General features: G+C 45.9%; 1 protein-coding gene across 2 annotated transcripts in view; it reads left to right on the top strand.

Moving 5' to 3' along the window:
* WLS (Wnt ligand secretion mediator) overlaps positions 1–18,306 on the top strand; it is an 80,007-nt gene that overhangs the window by 31,100 nt on the left and 30,601 nt on the right. For both annotated transcript variants that reach the window (XM_089660754.1, XM_089660753.1), the window contains exons 2-4: positions 596–868; positions 8,123–8,247; positions 10,403–10,564. In XM_089660754.1, coding sequence (XP_089516880.1) covers positions 596–868; positions 8,123–8,247; positions 10,403–10,564 — 560 coding nt within the window. The remainder of the gene's footprint in view (positions 1–595; positions 869–8,122; positions 8,248–10,402; positions 10,565–18,306) is intronic.

The following is an 18,306-nucleotide window of genomic DNA, read 5'->3' as shown; positions in this document are numbered from 1 at the left end:
GTTACTTTCTAAAGTAGTCAGAATATAAAAGCCTGTTTCCTGCCAGAATTCTGCAGAATGGGACTCCGTGAGTAAGCAGTGGTCTCGTTGCAGAGGTCTGACACATCCCTGCTGAGTTTGACCTATAGCTCTGCAAATGGGGATCCCTTCATGGAGCAAACTACAAACTGTAAAGGCTCCTTGTTCAAACTTCTGTAGTGGTTGCTGGAACCCAGCTGCTAGCTGCACTGAGATGCCCAAAGATTTGAGAGGGCACCACAGTATGCAGCCATAGAAGTCTTTATGCTCGACCAGGGGTTGAGCAGATGCTGCTGGCCACCAGCTAATCATAGAAGAACAATAGCGTTTGGGACTAGATTTCCTTTGCTGGTTAGCTGGTAGTGAGCACTATCTGTGGGCAGGCACCTACTTGGGATCAACATCGAGTCCGAACAGTTGTACCTGGTGAATGGTATCTAATGTCTCTGGGCACCTTTTTAAATTTAACTTGTCACTACAAACATAAATCCCTACCCTGACAAAGTTGTTCTAATAACGTTTGTTCTGTGTTTTTTTTTTTAATGTAATATACTTTTTGTTTTTCCTCTCATTTTAGCACCAAGGCCAACAACATCACTGGCCTTCTTGGCAGTGAAATGTGTGGACGTCCGGAGGCCCCATCACAATCCCAAGTGGTTGCTTCCATGGGGGAACGATCGCTGCAACAGCATCCGGACTTTCGACGAGGCGGCCAGTCGTCTTATTGAAGCCAATGACATCGTATTTTCTGTCCATATCCCTTTCCAAGGCCATGAGATGAGCCCCTGGTTCCAGTTTATGCTGATCATCTTACAGCTGGACATTGCCTTCAAGCTCAACAATTATATTGGTAGGAACCTTTTAAATCTTTTTAATTTGTTAGTGAAAGCATATGTGTAGCTAAAGTTTTTTTTTTTTTTTTTCTCTCTTGTTTTGGATAGAAGGGGGGGTGCGCAGAACCCCTTTCTGTCTGGGGAAGAAATTAAGAGAAAGTAAGAGAGAAGTTTTGTTAAGTGAGAACTTTGTTTTTTCGATGTCTTAGAGGTGTCCTCATTGAAAGGTTCCTGCTTCCCTCCTGTCCTGGCAATGGTCACCAGGACAAATAAAGAGGGTGAATCTCCCTGTTGGGGACACAGAGCAGCAATTTGGACATCACAAGGCTTCTTATTACATTTTAAAAGCGGGAAGCAAGCTATAGATACACTTTAATGAGGCTTTCCAGTCTTCAATATTGGATTCTTAGCACAAGAGCCATTTACACAAGGCCTAGGGGGCCATACATTTTGGTCTCCACCGCACCAGGAAGCTGGGATAGAAGTTGAAGTGGTCATCAAGAAAGCTGAATGCCTGACAAGTACATAGGATGCTCTGATCCCTTTTGTGACCAGCAGTGTTGGTTGCTTGAGTTGTGCGCACATCTGCCACACCAAACATCTCTGAGGTCATTAGAGGGGTTGAAAAGAACAAAACAGGGTGCACTCTCCTCATGTATTACCATAATAGTAAGAAATGTATTATAAAAATACAAATGCATACTCACAATCCAAAAAGGTCATTAAAAACAGAGACAAGGAGTCAAAGGATGCCAGTCATGAGCAACATAGGTCCTTGGGTAAAGCTCTAATGCGTTTCGGGAGTCGAACTCCCTTCTTCAGAGCAATAAATAAAAACACAATGCATAAAAATGATTCTGATATATGACTAAGTGATGAGACTCTAGCCACTCCCCCTCGTGCAAAAAAGGGGGCGGGATGCTGCAAGTAATGCCCAAAAAGGGGGAGAGGTCCCCAAACTTGACTAAGCCTATAGTATGTGACTTCTCCAAGTCAACTTGGATTGACCTATAGTAAGGGACTGTGATGGCAATCAAAAGTGCTTACCAGATGGACTGATCAAAAGCACCCGGGATATAATGTGTTATGAATGAGCATAAATGTGACTAAGTCTGTGCATATACAATGCTCAAAGATCGATCTGCTCCTTTAAATAGCAAAAACTTCAAAAACATCCAGTTCTATTGAAGGTAGACTGTCATGGCGTCTGAAATGTGTGTGTACATGAAAAACGCCAATACAAATGTGCATCCCTAGATGCTGGAAGCATGTAAACCAATCCAGGGACACTTCTGGTTCCTGTTTGAGTCATTGGAGGGGTTGGCCGTGTTGGTTGATTTACAGATAGCAGTATTATTATTATACAGTATTTATATAGTGCCAACAGTTCGCTCAGCGCTGTACATTACAAAGGGGGACAGAACATGTGACAGAACAATACCAATACAATGCAAAACATGAGGGGATTGAGGGCCCTGCTCCTTGGAGCTTACAATCTAGGAGGGAGGGGATGGTGGCACAGGAGGAGATAGCTGTGGGGGATGGAGTGGTAGGAAGAGTGGAGGAGGTCGGCAAGTTAGCAGGGGGTGGGGTAGGCTTCCCTGAAGAGATGGGTTTTCAGGGTGCGCCTAAAGGAGAGGAGAGTAGGTGATAATCTGATGGGTTGGGGCAGGGAGTTCCAGAGGATGGGTGACACCCTGGAGAAGTCCTGGAGGTGGGCATGGGAGGAGGAGACCAGGGAACTAGAGAGAAGGAGGTCTTGTGAGGAGCGGAGTGTGCGTGTTGGGTGGTACTTGGATATTAGGTCAGTGATGTAGTTCGGGGCAGTATGGTGGACGGCTTTGTATGTCAGTGTTAGGATTTTGAATTTGATCCGTTGCGCAATCGGAAGCCAGTGGAGGGATTGGCAGAGGGGGGTGGCGGAGATGGAGCGGTTGGAAAGGTGAATGAGTCTGGCTGCCGTATTCAGTATGATCCTTGAAGACCATCTACACAAATCTATGGAGATCCATAGGTGAGGTCACCCTACTCTCCCCCCATCCCGCATAAAGCTTGCATCACAATGCCGCTGCAGCGAAGAGAACTGTTGTGTTCTTTCTCAAAGATTCTCATAGATCACAGCGAATCTAGAATCCCGAGTTGGTTTCTGAGGCTTCGTACAAGTGAGGTGCACCTAGTGGTGTTCCCTCGGAGGGCCATGTTTAGTTGGATGAGGATGCAGAGGTGTTCCGTGCATCCCTTGTGCAGCTATACCATTGCTGTCAGTTGGGACGCAGCAGCTGTATGAACACAGAAACTGCTCCCAATGTGACATCCTTGCAGGTGCCGGGTCCCGAATGCACCCTGGATGTGTCCGGGGCCGTGCACCTCCATGCATGTCGCATTGGGAGCAGCTGCTGTGTCCCAATCAACAGCAATGGGATACCTTTACGGGGATACATATAAGTTAGGCCTAAGGCTAAGTTCACACTAGCTTTGTTCGCAGGCGTTTGAGGGGCGTTTTTAATGCTCCCCAAATGCCTATGAAAATTATACACATGGTAGCACACAGTGCTGTTCACACTGAAGCATCAGCGTCACGGCAAAATTGACATCTCATGTCAAGTCAGGAGGAGTTGAAATCTTTCAACGCTTCCCATTGAAGTCTATGGTGATGCTCTTCAAACGCCTGGTAGGCAATTGTGGGGCGTTAATACCATTAACTTCTTTATAGGTGTTTGTGGTGCGATTTTAATGCTTGGAAAGCGCCTATGACACGCCTCATAAATGCGCATAAAAAACGCTCCCCAAACGCCTGTCAAAAGCTATAGGGGCATTTGGGAAGAAGTCAAGTGTGAACAAGCCCTACAGCTTAGAAACACCTGCTGTGTGTTTACAGTAGAAGGCTGACAGGCTGCCTAGATCTGTTCCCATAGAAAAATATGGTCCCTGTGTTGTGAATTTTGAAAATTAATCTATTCGCAGTGCTTATAGATACAGAGGTGAATGAGTGTTCCTTGTAAAGTGCATTTACTGCTTTTAGGAGTCATGCACTCGGTTGGGATGGGGTGGGGGGGCTGAAAATAAGCGGAGTGTAAAATTTCAGGCATTTACTCTCAGGGAGCCTCAAGTGCCATGTAAAGTCTTCCATACAAGTGACAGGCCGTACTCTTGTAAACTCTACATCAGCATTTACCTGTGCATGGACATATGGTGTAATACATGCATGTAATATTATGCCCAGCATATTTTCAGTCTCTCGCTATCCTGTGTGCATGATCTAGGCCTGCATTGCCTATCTGCACTCTCTTAAAGTGTTACTAAACCCACAACAGTAAAATCAGTCTGTAGATGCAGTAAAGCATGCTTGTTATACTCACTGTGGAACTTAAGGGGTTAATCCTCTGTACTGTGTAAAAAGGTTGTTTGATCCTGTCTTCTCTGATCCTACCCTTCTTCCAGTGTCCCTCTCTTATCTCCTGATAAGACATTTCATGTGGAGTCACTCTGCACATGCTCAGTTTGATGTGTATTGCTAGAAAGTTTTTTTTTTTTCTTGGGAGAGTGCATGTGATCAGCACAGGGCCAATCAGCACTGTCCAGACAGAGGTCAGAGGTTCTGCATCCTTCTAGAGCAAAATGAAAACTCCTACAAGCTTTAACATATACTCTGCTGGACACTGATAGCAGTCACAAGACTGCTATATACTGCTAATGAGAAAAGGTATTTAGCAGTTTATATTGACTAAAATTGCTTTTCCGTGTTCTGTGTACTGTGGGAGACCAGATATAGTGAATGCAGGGTCCAGGGAGACCAGATATAGTGAATGCAGGGTCCGGGGAGAGCGGATATAGTGAATGCAGGGTCCGGGGAGAGCGGATATAGTGAATGCAGGGTCCAGGGAGAGCGGATATGGTGAATGCAGGGTCCTGGGAGACCAGATATGGTGAATGCAGGGTCCGTGGAGAACAGATATGGTGAATGCAGGGTCCGGGGAGAGCGGATATAGTGAATGTAGGGTCCGGGGAGAGCGGATATGGTGAAGGCAGTGTCTGGGGAGAGCGGATACGGCGAATGCAGGGTCCGGGGAGAGCGGATATGGTGAATGGGCAGGTTCCGGGGAGAGCGGATATGGTGAATGCAGGGTCCGGGGAGAGCGGATATGGCGAAGGCAGTGTCTGGGGAGAGCGGATACGGCGAATGCAGGGTCCGGGGAGAGCGGATATGGTGAATGCGCAGGGTCCGGGGAGAGCGGATATGATAAAGGCAGGTTCCGGGGAGAGCGGATATGGTGAATGCAGGGTCCGGGGAGAGCGGATATGGCGAAGGCAGGGTCCTGGATTTAGTAACACTTCCAAGACCTAAGCTTGATGAAGAATCTTTAGCATCTGTCACTCTCCCTGCTGTGGTATGATCTGGTGGCCTCTACATCACACCTATGCCTTGCATGTCAGTAGGGGTTGGTGGTTCCAACCACATACCCCAAGTGTGTCAGGCCTTTTTTTTTTTTTATTTCTCCCAAGTTTTCATTTTAGTGATACTCACTTGCAGGTAACTTCTGCTTATGTCTTTTTTTATTCTATGTTTTTCATATTTTGTGTTCGGGAAAAAGTAATTTTATCCGTAATGTTCCTCTTTTGTCTTTCCGAAGAACGCAGGGTGATAAGTCATGTGAGATGTTGTCTTTCTCCTACAATTTGGCCACCTTGGCTTCTCGAAATAGAAGTCTTGTCTATGAAAGCTGTGTGTAAAGAGCGGGCCCCATCTATTGGGGTTGGATGGACTCCAACAAAAACACAGCTGCTCTGAACAGGAATGTTTGGAAGTGCCACCTGACAGGCTGTCTGTAAGATGACAACAACCTTTAATTTTTACAGGAGAAGTCCATGTGCCCTAGTAAACTTCGATATCTCCTCTGCCATTACTAGACCGTTTAACCCTTTCCAGGCAGTTTGAGCCAGGCCTTCAAAACTCTGTAATGCTTCAGGCTTCACATGGAAACGTGAGCAAGGTCGCTGTGCTTGGGGTGCCAAGTGAGGGTGGTCACCGTGCTGGGGGTGCCGAATGAACATGGTCACTGTGCTTGGGGCGCCAAGTGAGGGAGGTCACCGTGCTTGGGGCGCCAAGTGAGGGAGGTCACCGTGCTTGGGGCGCCAAGTGAGGGAGGTCACCGTGCTTGGGGCGCCAAGTGAGGGAGGTCACCGTGCTTGGGGCGCCAAGTGAGGGAGGTCACCGTGCTTGGGGCGCCAAGTGAGGGAGGTCACCGTGCTTGGGGCGCCAAGTGAGGGAGGTCACCGTGCTTGGGGCGCCAAGTGAGGGAGGTCACCGTGCTTGGGGCGCCAAGTGAGGGAGGTCACCGTGCTTGGGGCGCCAAGTGAGGGAGGTCACCGTGCTTGGGGCGCCAAGTGAGGGAGGTCACCGTGCTTGGGGCGCCAAGTGAGGGAGGTCACCGTGCTTGGGGCGCCAAGTGAGGGAGGTCACCGTGCTTGGGGCGCCAAGTGAGGGAGGTCACCGTGCTTGGGGCGCCAAGTGAGGGAGGTCACCGTGCTTGGGGCGCCAAGTGAGGGAGGTCACCGTGCTTGGGGCGCCAAGTGAGGGAGGTCACCGTGCTTGGGGCGCCAAGTGAGGGAGGTCACCGTGCTTGGGGCGCCAAGTGAGGGAGGTCACCGTGCTTGGGGCGCCAAGTGAGGGAGGTCACCGTGCTTGGGGCGCCAAGTGAGGGAGGTCACCGTGCTTGGGGCGCCAAGTGAGGGAGGTCACCGTGCTTGGGGCGCCAAGTGAGGGAGGTCACCGTGCTTGAGGCGCCAAGTGAGGGAGGTCACCGTGCTTGGGGCGCCAAGTGAGGGAGGTTACCGTGCTTGGGGCGCCAAGTGAGGGTGGTCACCGTGCTGAGGGGTGCCGAATGAGCATGGTCGCTGTGCTTGGGGCGCCAAGTGAGGGTGGTCGCTGTGCTTGGGGTGCCAAGTGAGAGTGGTCATCATGCTGGAGGTGCCGAATGAGCATGGTCGCTGTGCTTGGGGTGCCAAGTGAGGACAGTCACTGCGCTGGGAGTTCATTTAGAGCCTCCAGACTTCTCCAGCAATACATTTTCTCCTTTCTTCACATTCATTTTTGGTGCCAGAACCGGGGGAATAGACCAGGCATATGGACTCCTTACCTGACCCCATGACCAATCACCATGCCCTTGTGTGCAAAAGAGGGGGAGTGAGAGACCTCCTTCCCTGTACCTGGAAATGTCAGGTATTTGACTTTATTCCTGGCAAAAGAATGGTAAGATGAGTACATGGTAGTACAAACCTTTTGTTTTTACAAACTGTAACCTGAATTTATTACCTTTTGATCTTGCCAGTAGATCCAATATTTTTGCACTTCCCATAATAGGGTGACAAGGTTGTGCATTCTGCATTGAAATTGCACAGCAGCGTTGCCACCCTTCAACAGGATAGTGTTACATAGACATGTAGATTCAAATGGACTTAAAATGTGAGTGACAAACAACTTGTTGCTGTAATGGCCTAATAAATGACAAAGCTGACAATTATTAAAGTAGAACTGTAGGATAGAGCAGGGAGGGTTATATCCCGTCAGATTTTTTTTTTTTTCCGCCATCTGTGTCCCATTGATGGAAATTTCCTTTCACTCCTGTCCCATATTCACAACAGGAAGTGAGAGGAAATCCCTGCAAATAAAGGAAATTCCTTGGGGACCCCCAGGTCACCAGAACTAGTGTCCCCATTGGAGGATTTTCCATCTATTACTTTTCTGGGGACAACCCAAAATTTGGAATTTTCACTTTTGGGTATGGCTTGTTCCAACACCTGTAACTGTTATTTCTTTTGGACAGCTTGGTCTTTGTGTAAATTTGGTGAAAAATGATCTGCAGTCGTGCGAAATAAAAAAAAAAGGACTTTGTATATGAAATACTTTTTCCATTACAATTAACCCAATACAATACCAGCATCCAGTGTATTTTGGCTGTAGTAGTCCGGTAAGCGACCTTTGTCCTGCGTGGAAAAAATATGGTTGCCCCCTGTGTACATAGTATAGTATATATTTTCTAAAATTACATAAAATGCAAGGTTTTTATGTCAAATATATTTCAAATAAGATACATTATTTAAAAAATGTGTTTTTTTTTTTTCTGTTTTTGTATTTTTTAGTTAATCCAGATTTTTCTCCGCATTTATTTTTCTATGCAATGAGATGAAGATCAAGAATAGAAATGGTGGGGGTTGGTACAAGCCATGTACTTCTGAGTCTGAATCTTTTTTTTTTTTCTCCTATATTTTAGAAGAGAATGCAATGGTGACTCTGGATGTGGCCATGGCATACCGGGACGAGCTGACTGACCCATGGACTGAAATGGCTCATTCTGTGGAGCAGCGAAAACTTCAGTGCACTTTCCCAGCTTCAAAGGTGAGTTGACCATCTATATCTTCACCTATTTTTCAATTAAAAGTGGTTGTAAACCCTTACATATAACCAGTGAAGTGTCTGGCGATACACAGATGAAACAAATCCTCTTAAGTTGCACCTGTTTATCTGTAGCATTCTCTTCACTCTCCTAAAGCACATATTTTACACAGTGCATTTGAACTCCAGAGGGCGGGGGGGTGGGTATCTGATGGCACACACTGCACAGCACACAGAGCAGGGAGCTGAGTGCAATCTGAGACCTGAGTGGAAGGAATAGACTTCCCCCCCCCCCCCCCCCCTCCCCTTTCCCTACATAGTCTCACAGGGAAATGTGCACCGCTAAGGCTGTCAATCACAGGCTGTTTGCTGGAGCTCCCCACCCCCTTCCCTGGATCCCTTGTTGTTGGCATAACCCTTTTCAGAAGTGACTCATGCAGAGAAAGGAGACCATAGACCGAAATCACATAAGTGCTTTTAATGGTGGCAAGCGCACACTATAAAAGCATATGCTTTGTTCATTTTTTCATTTCAGAGAATTACTACAACTTTAAAGTTGAACCTCAAGAATGTCAGAGGGGCTGCGTAGTTGGCTGAATTTGGCGCCAAAACACAAGTTCCTATACCTGCTCCAGCCCTGGTAGAACACTGTCTCTCCTGCTGAGGCTGAACCCTCTGCCATCTTGTGACCTACGCCTTGCCATAGGCCTCCACATCACATTCCCAGCCATAGACCTTTATATCCTAAGGAAGGAAGCTCCCCAGAAGAAATAGATGTGCTGCACTATACTGGTGGTATTCAGGAAATGGCATTACAGTCACATCATGAAGACATACATTCCAGAGTCACTTGACATTACACAGTCAATCACATTGAGGGGACAGTCCACAGTAGTACAGTGAAAGCATGTGCAGCACTTTAGAAGCCATCTTCCTAGAGTCTCTCCTTTACCCAGGATCATAAATACTCGCATGACTGTGCTCTCTGTAATCACCTCCTTGCTGGGGACATCTCTCCTGGGAAGCCTCCAGGGAGCAGCCTCACACACAGCTCCAGCCTGACCTGAATGGCCTTTTTTAATCCGCCCTAGCCGCCACCCCCATAAGGGAAAGAGACTACAGCCATCTCTTCTTGTGTACAGGTCCACTCCACTCAGCCTCCTGCCCTGTCCAGGGCCTACATGTGCTACATCCTCATAGATGTTGGGTGTTTAGCTTCCATGCCCCAAATGTGTCCATGCCCCTCCCTACCTAGCTTAAAGCGGAGCTCCACCCAAATTTAACAGGTACCGGCACCCAACTCCGCTGCGATCGCCTAGACGATCAGAAGCAGAAGTTGTCCTCGTCCTCCAAACCCCCCCCCCCTTAGTCTTGTGGGACACGTGACCGGTTTCAGAAGACTACGGGGCTGTTCATAAAGCTCAGCTCTTCTCGCACATGCGCAGTGGGCACCCGGCTGTGGAGCCGCAAGGTGTCACAGCCGGGTGCCCACATTAAAGATGCTGGCGCCAGGTAGAGAAGATGGCCAGTGAAACCAGCCGTGGTGTGGACACCGCTGGACCGAGGGACAGGTAAGTGTCTGTATTTTGAAAGTCAGCAGCTACAGTTTTTGTAGCTGCTGACTTTTATTTTTTTTTTCAGGTGGAACTCCGCTTTAAATGTAGGTGCCGACTCACCCGACATCACTGTGGGAAGGTTCTGCCTAAAAGGGGCCTAACCCATGGTGTCACTACCTGCTATAGCAGACACTGTTCTGGTGCAGAGCCATCTAGTGGTGAAGTAGCTAACTTGCACTTACCTTCGAGCAGATATAAAACAAATGAGTGTATATCTGTAATGAAATGTATTTGATAACCACAAGCAGTGTAAGTATCTGGAGGTGACCTGGTATCACCCTCTTGTAGTGCCTGTAGTGTGAGAGGAAGAATAGAAACTAGTCAGTTCATATGAAAACAAGAAGGCAGGCTCCCTATTTCTCAGTCGTAGAAAAATCCATTGAGGGGGGGGGTGGATAAGACCACCACCCAAAGCCAACATTTCCATTTGAGGTGGAATCGACCTTTGAAATTTAAAAAAAAAAAAAAAAAAAAAAAATCTAAAAATGTAATGTGTCTGTGAATGTTTGCTTTATTTGCACTTCTTTGAATTATTCTTACAGACAGAAGAGAACGAAGGACGGTATTACGAGTGCGACGTCCTTCCCCTCATTGAGCTGGGCAGCGTGTCACATAAATATTACCTACTGAACATCAGACTTCCCGTCAACGAGCGCAAGAAAATAAATGTGGGCATCGGAGAGATAAACGACCTGCGCCTTGTGGTGAGACATCGTAAAGTATTCCAACTCCAGACGTTAATTCTTCGATGAGACTTTCACAGGCTCGTTACTCTGATAAACGACCTGAAATAGAGGAAATGTTTTTCTGCCTTCCTGCTTGTTGATTAGCAGTGCTCGGCAGAATACACAATCTGAAACTTCAGGGCTTAATTTCTCAGCAAATAGATGTAGGAACTCCTCCTTTCGGATTCACCCTTTTGTCTTTGCCCCTACCCACCTCTGAGCACCGTTCCTTGGTTCCACCCCCTACCCACCTCTGAGCACCGTTCCTTGGTTCCACCCCCTACCCACCTCCGAGCACCGGTCCTTGGTTCCACCCCCTACCCACCTCCCAGCACCGTTCCTTGGTTCCACCCCCTACCCACCTCCGAGCACCGGTCCTTGGTTCCACCCCCTACCCACCTCCGAGCACCGGTCCTTGGTTCCACCCCCTACCCACCTCCGAGCACCGGTCCTTGGTTCCACCCCCTACCCACCTCCGAGCACCGGTCCTTGGTTCCACCCCCTACCCACCTCCGAGCACCGGTCCTTGGTTCCACCCCCTACCCACCTCCGAGCACTGTCCTTGGTTCCACCCCCTACCCACGTCCGAGCACCGGTCCTTGGTTCCACCCCCTACCCACGTCCGAGCACCGGTCCTTGGTTCCACCCCCTACCCACGTCCGAGCACCGGTCCTTGGTTCCACCCCCTACCCACGTCCGAGCACCGGTCCTTGGTTCCACCCCCTACCCACCTCCGAGCACCGGTCCTTGGTTCCACCCCCTACCCATCTCCGAGCACCGGTCCTTGGTTCCACCCCCTACCCACCTCCGAGCACCGGTCCTTGGTTCCACCCCCTACCCACCTCCGAGCACCGGTCCTTGGTTCCACCCCCTACCCACCTCCGAGCACCGGTCCTTGGTTCCACCTCCGAGCACCGGTCCTTGGTTCCTCCTCCGAGCACCGGTCCTTGGTTCCACCTCCGAGCACCGGTCCTTGGTTCCACCTCCTACCCGCCTCACAGTACCACCTCTTTTTATCATTTTTTATCATTTTGAGGTACTAAGTAATTTGTATGGAATTTGTTAATGATAACAAGAAAGGTAGTAAATACGTTCCCCTGCACCTAGGAACAATAGAACCCCCCCTCGAGCAGTCAACAACAATAGACCCTTCACTCAATGGTATATCCCTCCCAGCAACAATTGACACCCAGCAGCATAAGACCCACCCTTGCTACAATAGATCGCCCACCAGCAACAATAGACCTCCACAGCATTAATAGACCCCCCCCTGCAAAAATAGATCTCTTCCAGCTACAATAGATCCCCCATCAGCCAGCATAAATAGACCCTGCAGCACCCCTTGCCATTACATACATTCAGTGCTGGAGGTCCCGGAACTGCGATCCCCCACATTCCCGCTGCAAAAAAAAAAGCCCTGCGGAGTTCAACAGTAAAACTACTGTCCGTGCTGGGGAGTAGTACTTTTTTTTTTTTCCCCCTAATCTCTGCTAACGTTTATATACTTGGTTTAGATCTAGGGATGCACCGAAACATATCGGCCAAAAATAGCTCTATCGGCATTTTGCCAATAGATACAATTTAGCCGATACAGGGGACTGTGTGTACTGCAGATGTGATGGGGGGGGGGGGGGGCGGAGAAAGGCAGGAGAGGAGCAGTGTCTACAGTGGCTGGCTGTCACTATGCCCGTGCCGGTTGCATTCCTGTTGAAATCACATGCTATTATCTGCTGTTCAATTTGCATTTTGTACAGACGCAAATCACACCGTAAAGTATCGCTTTCCGGTATCAGGAGAATTTTCACAAGTACTCGTTCTGCAACACTACAAAAAGTTGCAGAAAAAGGCCAAAGGGGTTAAGTGGTGCTGATTATCATTTACTAAGGGCCAATAGGAGATTAAATAGGAACTATTTTTTTTTTTTTTTTGTGTGTACTTGTAAGTTTGTTCTTACTGACCATACAGATGAAATGGCAACCACTTAAAAAAAAAATAAAAAATAGTGTGATTATGTAACATCATTTTGTTACAACTATTTATCAATGAAGCCACCAAACACCATTTGCTGGCATTATTTACTCAGGAGCAGCTCCAGTGGCTCATAAGACATTAGAACAGGTCCTGGCTGGCCAGATCCTTCAGATTGCACTGGAGGAGCAGGTCATATAAGGTATGTCTTTAACCCCTTCGTACTGACGTCACACAAATATGCGGCCTCACGGAACTGGGCTTTTTTTCCGTGGGGCCGCACATTTGGGTACCGTGTGGCACGATCCCAGCACAAAGACCGGGGTGTCACTGAGAGCCCTGGGTCCCATTCTAACGGTCGGAACCTGGGACTTCCGATTCCAGGTCACATGATCGCTGTGATAGCCTCTGATTGGCTATCACAGTGATCAGTCACTGTACAACCCGGCCCCCTTGTTTTTTTTTTTCTCTATGAATGGAGGAGAGAGATACATTGTATCTCTCTAACTCCTGGCATAGAGAAAAAAAAAGTTTGTTAAAAGCAAAAAAGAAAGAAAGATAAATATTAAAAAATAAAGATAAAATACGTAGATCAAGGTTTGATCTAGCTCAGTGCCAGGGTAAGTGTTTGGGTCTAGGTCAGGGTCAAAGGTCAGGATTTTTTGTAAATTGGTATCAGTGTCTGTTAGGTAAAAAAAAAAAAACAAAGAACAAAATGCGCACTATTGTTTCTGGGCCGTACTACGGGTACAAACAACAAATAGAATATAAAATAAAACCTATATGGAATCGCTGTGATTGTCGAGCTAAAAAATTTATTTTGGGTTTTCTTTTGTGGTAGGTTATGGTAGTAACAAGAAACACAGCTAAATAAAAAATATGATTTATTTTTTACTAATTTTGGCCAGTTTTCCTTTGATAAAAAAAAAAATCAGCAGATATCCATTACATTTACCACCGAATGAAAGCCCAATTTGTCCTGAAAAAAACCGCGGTATAATTCACCCGGATGTAGAAAGTAGTTGTGATGATATGTACGGTTTTACTAACACAGGTCAAAGTTGCGAAATTGTGCTTAGGCGTTTAGATTTGTTGTTACCCTTAGGCGTGAAGGGGTTAAGATTAGGTTTTTAGGAGCAAGTTTTGTAGGTACTTTGGGTGCCTGCTACAGCCTTAAGATTAGGTAAGAAAACCTGTACTGAGTTTACTGATGAGGAATTGTGTAGGGAGCAGGGGCGGACTGACCATTTGGAAACTCGGGCACTGCCCGAGGTCAGTAGGGGGCCCCATGAGATGCCCCTGGTACCTTTATCATAGGCTTTTTTGAGTTTGGGCAAGGACACAGGGGCCCCCTGATCCCCTATTGCCTGGGGACCCTATGAGTTTTCAGTCCGCCGCTGGTAGGGAGGTGGAGGGAGTGTAGGAAGACACCTCACCATCCCACCTTACCTGTTTTTCAGTCTTTTTCCTTGAGGGGTGGACATGTCTGATGCCACTATAGATTTAAAAATCTGTCTAGATCACGGGTGTCAAACTGGTGGCCCTCCAGCTGTTGCAAAACTACAAGTCCCATCATGCCTTTGGTAGTCATGCTCGTAACTGTCAATCTTGCAATGCCTCATGGGACAACAGCTGGAGGGCCAACAGTTTGATACCCGAGGTCTAGATCTAGCTGACCTTAAGGCATTGGCCAACTTTTTACATTTTCTCCATGTGCTGGTAGGGATTGTTTTGCCACTGAGCAATCACGGGGGCCCTGGTTTCAGACCTCCACTTCACTGACTTAAATTTCCATTTTCTTTGAGCCTGTAATCTCCTACAAGTGGTCTGACTCATCATTTCTGATGCTGCCAGCCCAGCAGAGCCTATTCATTTCAGAGGCTGAGGCCTGACTTACTGATGACCTTTGCTGCGCCGGAGAATGTTTGTCTAGAGCTGTTGACTTTAATGCTGAATGGACTCAATTGTTTCTTATGCCATTTACTAAAGAACAAACGCATACTCGCAAGTGAAATAGGAGACCAAATTGGTTTCTAATATGTAATCCATTCTACCATGATCTCGAAGTGTACCTGTTACCCAAGTAGACCTTTTGTGGGTTAATCTTTTTTTCCTGCTTGTTCAAAGGGAGCCTTTGACAGAAATCGGAATACAGCAATGTCATTGGCTCCTAGCAAACTGATAGATGGATAGTTTGAAATATTGGCAGTGGCTGCATCCACTCTACATGGAGGATGGGTACACCTTAAAGAGAACCTGTCACAGCTGGACTGCAAGACTTTGAATATTCTGTTGTAAATGTGTAAACCTACCAGGGTGGATTTGATTTAAATCAAACTGATTTAAATCACTAGTCAGTAAGGCTTGATTTAAATCCTAGTTTTCTACATAAAGACTAATTCTTGCTGGTATAACTTTAATATGCAAGTAGATGAAGATTTTTAGAATTAACTTTTCATATTAGTTTTTTTATCCCCAGTTTAATAGGTTAATCATTCATATTTGGACAACTTTTCTGTTGTACTTAGGAAGGAGAAAAATAATCATTACCTTAATAATAACAATTTAAATAGATTTATTCAACTGAAACAATAACATTCCAGCATATGTGATTTGCTTAAACATCCATGTTTGGTAACTAATTTGCCTAAACAAAATATATATATTTTAGGAAACTTAGACTGTCAGCCCCTTCCTCCTCACACTTAGTTTCACTTTCTTCTTGTGCAGATCTATTCCACTCCAAACAATCAGAAAAATATTGTTTCTATTCTATTCACTGAACTTCTTGAAACTTAGCACTGAAGGGGTTGATTCTGTATTCAGAGGTTTGTAGAAGTTAGGATGAAGGTCTTTTTCTTAACTCTGTTCATGTTATAACATTTTTGCTGTGAAGAAGAGGCATGTGATCTCCGCTGAGTCAAATTCAGTATTGAGAACTGCAAAAGTAAACCAACATCTGTGATAATATCTTGTAGGCAGAGAAACTGCCCAATAATCTTACAAAAACCTCTGGAAGAGCATGACATTGTGAATGGATTCATGGAATTTATTTACCAAAAAAATTAAACATATACAGCCTTATTCTACATAATTAAAAAAATAATCTTTATTTCATGATGGAATAACCTTTGGATGGTAATATATTTTCCTCAAAAAGCATTTTATTTAAAAAAAAATCCGGTTTAAATAACAAAAATCCAATTTAAATTAAAAAAAATCCGATTTTTTTTTTTATTTTTTTTTTAAAATCATTGATTTTTATCCACCCTGAAACCTACTGATGATTTGCATTTGCCCTCGTAGTAGGCCTTTTTGTTTTTTTAAAAATGATAAGATTGGGTCACCATAGCAAGTACAATAGATGGCCATCTTGCAGGATCAAAAGCAAGCAGGGTTCAGCGGGTGCTTACAAGAGAAAAGCAGCTAGTACACTAAAAAGGGAATCATACAACCTTCCAAAATAAACATAAAATATGTAGTGCAGCACTATAAAAAATCATAAAATTTGAAAAACACCTGTACTAAAATACATATAAACGGTCAGAATGTCAGAGTAACCAATATTACATATAATAAGGTGTATAAATGGTGGCAAGTAGTGTCCTTATCAGCTGTGAGGTATTATTATACAACCAATATTCACTAAATCTGTGGTAAGCAGTACTATTGAAAGTCCAATAAGTGATGAGGGTGGTGGAGACACAAATAGACTGAAAAAAGGTGACTTAATTCCAGTGACACGTGATCCGGTGTCGTGAAGGAATAACGGATAGATTGCACACTCACCAGAGGCGCAATGTAAATGTGTATTTACATCAAATGTATCAGAGGTCCCCTCAGTCCTGGGTAGGATGTAGCCTGGAATGGATAACTCTTCAGTGGATAATGATGATGGTACTTCTAGAGGTCCCCTTTAAGGCTTGGCTATGGACGGGGTCTGCTAAGTACAGCTCTCCTCTGGGCCCTGGGATGGTCACCTGGGGGTCCTAGGGGGTTAAATGCTTGATGTGGAGCAAAAAATAGTACCCATAGTGTAGTAGTTTGATCATAGAGAGAATTAGTTTATTGAAAGTTAAAATATTAAAATATAAACACACTTTTGGTACTGAAATAGGTCAATCCCCATGCGTAAAAGATGCAATAAATGGTAAATGCAGCATAAAGCTGCTGTGTACTCTGACCAGCTGGTTATTATAGGTGGCCGACGGACCCCCGTGATATTTATCATCTTGCAGGATTAGCCCAAGTTTGGCAGCCTGTGCTTTAGGAACTTGTGAAGTCAGTCAGTAATCATCTGAGATAACATGATGGCTGACCATTGACCAATGCCCATTTTCTCAATAATACAGCCTACCTACAGAAATGAGAACCTTTTTTAAATTAGTGGTTTTGATTTTCCTAAACAGTTTGTGTAGATTTTTTTTTTTTTTTAGTGCAAGCCACAGAAAACACTATAGAAAACAGTTTGGTTTCAACTAAACTTTAGAACAAATCCCGGACAAGCCCCCAATTGATTTGCTTGTATGTTCTAGGTTGCTTTGTAGGAAAGCAAGGAAGCAGAATGCTTTACATACAAACTACTTACAATTGTAGGAAAAAATAGAAGACATACAGAGTATCCCTATCAGCATACAAACCTCTGTCAATGATTGCTAAGAAGGTTAGATAGCGTGTGCCTGTGCGTTGTATGCATATTTGTAATACTCTGTATACCTTGCAGAAGTAGTTTGTACGTTCAGCATTCTTGTTTTGTAAAAACACTTTAATATACTCTAGGGTTCTGCCTCCTTGCTATATCACAAAGTAAGCCGTAAGTAGATTTTAGAGGTGGAAAACAAGAAAAAAAAATTCTGACTCAATTGACTGCAGACATAGTACAGGAGATGACCAGAGACTGCAGACATAGTACAGGAGATGACCAGAGACTGCAGACATAGTACAGGAGATGACCAGAGACTGCAGACATAGTACAGGAGATGACCAGAGACTGCAGACATAGTACAGGAGATGACCAGAGACTGCAGACATAGTACAGGAGATGACCAGAGACTGCAGACATAGTACAGGAGATGACCAGAGACTGCAGACATAGTACAGGAGATGACCAGAGACTGCAGACATAGTACAGGAGATGACCAGAGACTGCAGACATAGTACAGGAGATGACCAGAGACTGCGGACATACTACAGATGACCTGAGACTGCAGACATAGTAGAGGAGATGACCAGAGACTGCATACACAGTACAGGAGATGACCAGAGACTGCGGACACAGTACAGGAGATGACCAGAGACTGCAGACACAGTACAGGAGATGACCAGAGACTGCGGACACAGTACAGGAGATGACCAGAGACTGCATACACAGTACAGGAGATGACCAGAGACTGCATACACAGTACAGGAGATGACCAGAGACTGCATACACAGTACAGGAGATGACAAGAGACTGCGGACATAGTACAGGAGATGACCAGAGACTGCGGACACAGTACAGGAGATGACCAGAGACTGCGGACACAGTACAGGAGATGACCAGAGACTGCGGACACAGTACAGGAGATGACCAGAGACTGCGGACACAGTACAGGAGATGACCAGAGACTGCGGACACAGTACAGGAGATGACCAGAGACTGCGGACACAGTACAGGAGATGACCAGAGACTGGACGTAGTACAGGAGATGACCAGAGACTGCAGACACAGTACAGGAGATGACCAGAGACTGCAGACATAGTACAGGAGATGA

The sequence above is a fragment of the Staurois parvus genome, unplaced genomic scaffold (assembly GCF_062004578.1).
Source record: "Staurois parvus isolate SC_StPar_1 unplaced genomic scaffold, SC_StPar_1.0 ptg001270l, whole genome shotgun sequence".
Lineage (NCBI taxonomy): Eukaryota > Metazoa > Chordata > Amphibia > Anura > Ranidae > Staurois > Staurois parvus.
The sequence above is the reverse complement of the archived record's forward strand: the minus strand, read 5'-3'. Positions and strand labels throughout refer to the sequence as shown.